General features: G+C 58.3%; 2 protein-coding genes and 1 long non-coding RNA gene across 6 annotated transcripts in view; 2 read left to right on the forward strand and 1 right to left on the reverse strand.

The window, feature by feature from the left end:
* Positions 1-422, forward strand: part of NCAPD2 (non-SMC condensin I complex subunit D2) — a 32971-nt gene extending 32549 nt beyond the window's left edge. For both annotated transcript variants that reach the window (XM_054238052.2, XM_078338705.1), the window contains one exon: positions 90-422. In XM_054238052.2, the coding sequence (XP_054094027.2) occupies positions 90-175 (86 nt within the window). In that variant the 3' untranslated portion in view covers positions 176-422. The remainder of the gene's footprint in view (positions 1-89) is intronic.
* Positions 423-426: 4 nt separating this feature from the next.
* Positions 427-1271, reverse strand: LOC108593102 (uncharacterized). The gene is made up of 2 exons (XR_013522640.1): positions 1143-1271; positions 427-659 (listed from the first exon to the last, which is right to left on the reverse strand). It is a non-coding gene; the product is annotated as an uncharacterized LOC108593102 (long non-coding RNA).
* Positions 1272-1715: 444 nt separating this feature from the next.
* Positions 1716-6505, forward strand: GAPDH (glyceraldehyde-3-phosphate dehydrogenase). 3 transcript variants are annotated; one of them, XM_078338714.1, is made up of 9 exons: positions 1716-2449; positions 2959-3005; positions 4642-4741; positions 4822-4928; positions 5059-5149; positions 5245-5360; positions 5448-5529; positions 5721-6133; positions 6238-6505. In XM_078338714.1, the coding sequence occupies exons 2-9, from the start codon at positions 2977-2979 to the stop codon at positions 6305-6307; spliced, it is 1008 nt and encodes a 335-aa protein (XP_078194840.1). In that variant the 5' UTR covers positions 1716-2449; positions 2959-2976; the 3' UTR covers positions 6308-6505. The 3 variants fall into 3 exon arrangements, with proteins under 3 accessions (XP_078194840.1, XP_054094045.1, XP_035111427.1); XM_054238070.2 differs by lacking the exon at positions 1716-2449 and adding an exon at positions 2652-2838; XM_035255536.3 differs by lacking the exon at positions 1716-2449 and adding an exon at positions 2652-2704.
* Positions 6506-6713: the final 208 nt, after the last annotated feature.

Genomic DNA, 6713 nt, shown 5'->3' on the forward strand with positions numbered 1-6713 from the left:
TGCAGTGGGGCGTACAATTGTTCTCTGAAATCTATTTTTCACCATCTTCGTGACTCAGCTTTTTCTTATTCCTCTAATTCTTTGCATAGATCTTTCAGCAGAGATGACAGAAGAGGAGACACCCAAGAAAACAACCCCCATACTCAGAGCATCGGCTCGCAGGCTCATATCCTAGAAGTGGCCTTGCCCATTCCTGACCTCCCTGTGCAGGGTATCTTGTACGGTGACCTGGAATTCTAATTCTGTGCCCCTTGTAAAATACTTGTCCGTCTCCTTTTAAAAAAAAATATATACAGTCTTTAAAATGCAAGGCCTTTCTCTTAAATTAGCCTAACTGAACTGTGCTGAGCTGCTTTCCCTTTGGAATGTATGTTTGCCAATCTCCTTGTTTTCTAATGAATAAATGCTTTTATATAATTTTAGACATTTTTTTCTAAGCTTATCTTTATTTCATATTTCACATTAGCCCAGATTTCATGCAGCAGGGAGTGTTAGCAGTCCGGAGAGAGATGAGTGAGCCCGGAGTCCTAGGGCCTGTCCCGGGATCGCAGATGAGTTTCCTAGCCGTCACTGCCACCTTTCCTTTCTCAGTTCCATCTCCAAATGTTGGCAGCAGACGGGGCCAGGCTGGTGGAAGGTCAGATCATGATCCCCTCCAGCTGTGCAGGAGACATGGTCTTGTTTCCTGGCACTCCTAACTTCCCAGGTCTGCAGGGGACGAGGGCTATGCTGCAGGGCAGGCTGCCCCCTGAAGCCTACCCACCCCTTTCCAGCGCCCCAAGTCTTCTCTGCTGAGTCACCTAGAATGGGAGGCTGTGAGCAGGCTGTCGTGACCACACTGGTGCCTGGTGCCTCTGCTGTCATGACAACAGCATGCTACGTCAGTAGTGCTCCTTGGGCACTGAGCTCCCTCTTTTGCGGGGAGGAGAGGACAGTAATGAAAAATGACAAGCATGAGGCAAAGGGGAAGATGGCGCCTCGGAATCATGCTTGGGTGGCGCAGGGGCATGGAGGTGGTCTTAAGGCTCTTGATAGGAAAGGGTTAATGGTCCTGGTTGCAGGAATAGCTGAGTCAGAGGTTCAGAGATGGGGCTTCTTCCACTCCTCCATCCCACCCCTTCCACCACCAGGGACCCTCTTGCCTTGCTCTTGCTAGTCTGCTCTGGGTGATCATCGTGAAAAGCCCACACCAACCATGCCAGTGGCAGCCAGACAAGGACAGCCTGGCTCTGGGTCCTAAGGAGGGAAGGCAATCCCAGAAAGGCAGGGACAGGGACTGGAGTCTTGTGCGTGCCTTTTAAGCAAAGATTATCACCAGGCCGGCTAAACTTAGCAACCAGCTTTTAGCTAGAAGGGCAGGGGGCTGGTGTCAGGTTACGCTGGGCCAGCAAAAAGGCCCGGATCCCCCCTCCCAGGCACCTGCTGATGGGCTAAGGCCACCCCACCCCCTTCAAATCCTTCCAAGTGTTCTGCACCCTTCCATCGAACACTCACAAACCTGGCCCTCTACCCTCCTAGGAGGGGAATGGATCCCCGGTGTGAAGGGGCAGGGGGCCTCTTCCCACCGTGTGCCCAAGACCACTTTTTCCCTCTTCTTGACTCACCCTGCCCTCAATATCCTCCCCCTCCCCCGCCCCCGCCCCCCGGCGCAGGCAATGAAGGGGCGTTCCTGGCTCCCGGCTTGCCTGCACGTTCCAGGGAGGGGAGGGACTTCCGCCCTCACGTCCCGCTCTTCGCCCGGGGCTGGATGGAGTGAAAGGGACACTGTCTCTCACCCTGGGCAGCACAGCCCACAGGTTTCCAGGAGTAACTCTGTGGGAGGCCTGTGGCAGCCATCCTGTCCTCCCCCTCTGCCACAGCCCGGGGAGAACCGCCGGTGCACACAGGGCCTGGTTTGTCTGCCGTAATTATCAGGTCCAGGCTACAGGGCTGCAGGACACCGTGACCTTCCGTGCAGAAACCTCCCCCTCAAGCCGCCTCCCGAGCCTCCTTCCTTTCCAGGTCCCCACCGCCCAGTGCCCAGCCCAGGCCTCGGTCCCAGAGAAGCCAGGAGATGGGGAGGGGGAGGAGGGGCTGGGAAGAGCCCGCCAAGGCCCACGGACCTCCTAGGCCTTTGCCTCAGCTTTCTGGTGTCACTACCGCAGAGCCTCGAGGAGAAGTTCCTCAACTTTCCCACCTCTCAGCCTTTGAAAGAAAGGGGAGGGGGCCGGCCGCGTGCAGCCGCGAGCTGTGCTGGGCTTTGGCTCCAATTCCCCATCTCAGTCGCTCCCAAAGTCCTCTTGTTTCATCCGTGCGTGAAAGGTTAACGTCCTTGGCTCCCCAGGGCCCCGGTCCTCGACTCCCTAATCTCTTGCCTGCCCACAGTCCAGTCCTGGGAACCAGCACTGATCAACTCCCATCGGGCCAAATCTCAGTCCCTTCCCCCTCTCCGCCGGGGCCCACACGCTTGGTGAGTGCCCAGTTGAACCAAGCAGCTGCTGGGGGGAGGGGGGGAAAACGGGCCCGACTACTCGCGGTTTTACGGGCGCACGTAGCTCAGGCCTCGAGCCCTAGGGCTGGGACTGGCTGAGCCGGGCGGAAGGCGGGTTTTGAGTCACCGCCTGCTGCCACGCCCCCCGTTCCTATAAATTCAGCCCGCATCCTCCCGCTGCGCTCTCTGCTCCTCCTGTTCGACAGACAGCCGCATCTTGTCTCCCATCGCCAGGTGAAGACCGGCGGAGAGGACCACGGGAGGCTCGGGACGGCCCGAGGGCGGCAGGGGCGGGCGCGGGCCGTGTGTGTTTGCGCCGCTGCGGGGTGGGCGCGGGCGCGGGCCCGGGCGGCCTCCGCATTGCAGAGGTGTGCGGAGGACGTGTTGCGGCGCTGGTTGGGCATGGAGGCTTGAAGCGGGGGGGGGGGGGGGGTGCGTGGGCGTTGGCCATTGCCGCTTGGCCCTCACTGTCCTCTCCTTCCGCGCAGCCACATCCCTGAGACACCATGGGGAAGGTGAAGGTCGGAGTCAACGGGTGAGTTTGCAGGTGGCTTGGGGGCCCTGGGCTGCAGCCGTCCCCGAATTGCGTCCACGAGTCTCGCGGGCTCCGAGTCTTTGCAGTCGCATGGGGGTGGGGTGGCTATGCCCCCGCCAAGGAGAGCTGAAGGTCAGCGCTAGGACCTGGCGGAGCCCCGGACCCAAGCTGTAGCGCCCTGTGCAGCTCCGCCCCTGCGGCGCCATCTGCCCGGAGGCTTCCTGCTCTCATCCCCAGGAACCGGAGGTCCCCACGCCCGCCCGGAATCCCTTCCGACCCGGACCCCTAGCTGGGGCTGCTTTCTTTTCTTTCGCGCTCTGCGGGGTCACGTGTTGCAGAGGAGCCCCTCCCCCACGGCCTCTGGCACCGCAGGCCCCGGGATGCTAAGTGCGCAGCGGGTGCATCCCTGTCCGGAGGCTGCGCCCTGCGGTAGAGCGGGCGCCATGTTGCAACCGGGAAGGAAATGAATGGGCCACCGTTAGGAAATTCTGCCAGTGACTAACCCAACACTTCTGCCTCGGTGGGTGGAGTCGCCTGTGCCGGGGAAGTCAGGTGGAGCAAGGCTTGCGGACCACAGACCCGCAAGCCCGATGTCCCCTCTGGGTGATGCTTTTCCTAGATCATTCTCTGGTAAATCAAAGAAGTGGGTTTATAGAGGTCGTCCTCCTGTGTTCCCTCCCCCCAGAGGTGTGGCTGTAGCTTGGTGCCTAGCCGGGGGAGCTGAGTCATGTATGGGGTTGGAAAAGGACTTTTCCACCGCAAATGGTCCCTCTGGCGGTGGCCCCATCCTGCGGTGCCCGCTCACCTCATGGCCCTGCTCTTCCCCTGCCAGCCTACCATTGACCCGACCCCAAAGGCCAGGCTGTAAATGTCACCGAATGGATTGGGTGTCCCGGAGCCTTGGGAAACCTGCCCTTTTCCCCATTCCGTCTTCCAGAAACCAGATCTCCCACTGCACCCTGGTCTGAGGTTAAATATAGCTGCTGACCTTTCTGTGTAGCTGGGGGCCTGGGCTTGGGTTCTCTCCCATCCCCTTCTTCCCACGCACATACACATACCTGTTGCTCCCACGCCTGATTTCTGGAAAAGAGCTAGGAAGGACAGGAAACATGGCAAATCAGAGCCCTGGGACTAGGGGGGTTAAAAACAGCTTTTTTCCTCATCTCTGTCCCTTTTATAGGAGGGGCTTAGAGAAGGGGGTGAGCTTGCCCTGTCCAGTTAATTTCTGACCTTTACTCCTGCCCTTTGAGCTTGTTGATGCTGACTGTACAAGTGTTTTCTCCCTAAAGGGTGCAGCCTGAAGCTGAGCCAGGCAGCAGCAAGTATTCCTGGGGCATAGTGGGGTGATGAATGCCATGTGCTAAGCTTGTGCCCAGGCTGTGGGTGGCAGTGCCCCACATGACCACTTCTCTGAGAAGGGCTTCCCATGACTGGGGGTGTTGGGCAGCAGCGGCACCTTCATTTGGAGCCATGCTGTAAAGCTAGGCCACCCTGGCAGGCAAGCTCAAGGGAGATGAGGTTCGGGCCCTCCTAGGGGTAAGAGTATGCTGCATTCACCCTCTTAATGGGGAGGTGGCCTAGGGCCGCTCACACCCCCTGGAGAACCCTCCCCTCCTCATGCCTTCTTGTCTCCTAGATTTGGTCGTATCGGGCGCCTGGTCACCAGAGCTGCTTTTAACTCTGGTAAAGTGGATGTCGTCGCCATCAATGATCCCTTCATCGACCTCAACTACATGGTGAGTGCTGCCCCAAAGCTGGTGTGGGAGGAGCTGCCTGGCTGATGGGCAGCCCCTTCATACCCTCACATGTTCCCCAGGTCTACATGTTCCAGTATGATTCCACCCATGGCAAATTCCATGGCACTGTCAAGGCTGAGAACGGGAAGCTTGTCATCAATGGAAATCCCATCACCATCTTCCAGGAGTGAGTGGAAGACAGAACAGAAGAAATGTGCTTTGGGGAGGCAGCTAGAATGGTGTGCCCCCCTTGGGTATATGGTAATCTCATGTCTCTCAATACGGTCCTGTCCCTGTCTCCCCCCCCACCCCCAAAGGCGAGATCCCTCCAAAATCAAGTGGGGCGATGCTGGCGCTGAGTATGTGGTGGAGTCCACTGGCGTCTTCACCACCATGGAGAAGGCTGGGGTGAGTGCACGAGGGCCCACAGGAGGGGAAGTTGACTCAGCCCTGCAGAGGCAGAACCCAGGTTTGTAACTGTCTATTTACTTTCTCTGCTCTAGGCTCACTTGCAGGGGGGAGCCAAAAGGGTCATCATATCTGCCCCCTCTGCTGATGCCCCCATGTTCGTGATGGGCGTGAACCATGAGAAGTATGACAACAGCCTCAAGATCGTCAGGTGAGGAAGGCAGGACCAGTGGAGAGGCAGCCAGCCTGGCACCCTGTGGACGTGCTCCCCTAACTTGCCCCTCCTCCCTCTTTGCAGCAACGCCTCCTGCACCACCAACTGCTTAGCACCCCTGGCCAAGGTCATCCATGACAACTTTGGTATCGTGGAAGGACTCATGGTATGAGATGCCAAATGGGACTGATGCTCCTGCCTTTCTCATCCAGAATTGGCTCCTCCCTGCCAGGACATACAACCCTGGGGGTTGGGGGGTTCTGGGGACTGGCTCTCCCATCATTTCCATCCACGGTGGGGAGGGAGGGAGAGGGGTGGTATGGGGAGCGCTCTGCAGGGCCTCACTTTCTCTTCCAGACCACCGTCCATGCCATCACTGCCACCCAGAAGACCGTGGATGGCCCCTCCGGGAAACTGTGGCGTGATGGCCGTGGGGCTCTCCAGAACATCATCCCTGCCTCTACTGGCGCTGCCAAGGCCGTGGGCAAGGTCATCCCTGAGCTGAACGGGAAGCTCACTGGCATGGCCTTCCGTGTCCCCACTGCCAACGTGTCAGTGGTGGACCTGACCTGCCGCCTGGAAAAACCTGCCAAATATGATGACATCAAGAAGGTGGTGAAGCAGGCGTCGGAGGGCCCCCTCAAGGGCATCCTGGGCTACACTGAGCACCAGGTGGTGTCCTCTGACTTCAACAGCGACACCCATTCTTCCACCTTCGATGCTGGGGCTGGCATTGCCCTCAACGACCACTTCGTCAAGCTCATTTCCTGGTATGTGGCTAGGGCTGGAGTTAGGCTCTTAAAAAGTGATGTGGGGTCTGACGCCCTCTGGTGGGCGGCTCAGAAAAAGGCCCTAACAACTCTTCATCTTCTAGGTATGACAATGAATTTGGCTACAGCAACAGGGTGGTGGACCTCATGTCCCACATGGCCTCCAAGGAATAAGACCCCTGGACCACCAGCCCCAGCGAGAGCACGAGAGGAAAAGAGGCCCTCACTCCTGGGGAGTCCCTGCCACACTGAGTCCCTCACCACACCGAATTGCCCCTCCTCACAGTTTCCATGCAGACCCCTTGAAGAAGGAGGGGCCTAGGGAGCCCCACCTTGTCGTGTACCATCAATAAAGTCCCCTGTGCTCAGCCAGTTCTTCGTCCTGTCTTATCCTGTCTAGGGCAGAGGGGAGGGAAGCTGGGTTGGTGGAAGGTGAGACATTCTTGCTACAAGGGACCTGGTACATTACCCTCAAATTGAGGGTAGGGCCTCCAAACAGCCTTGCTTGTTTCAAGAACCATCGGCTTCCTGCTCAGAGGTCTGAGTGCTACAGGAAGGTGGCACCACCGCTTAAGAGAAC

Source organism: Callithrix jacchus, chromosome 9 (assembly GCF_049354715.1).
Source record: "Callithrix jacchus isolate 240 chromosome 9, calJac240_pri, whole genome shotgun sequence".
Taxonomy (NCBI): domain Eukaryota; kingdom Metazoa; phylum Chordata; class Mammalia; order Primates; family Cebidae; genus Callithrix; species Callithrix jacchus.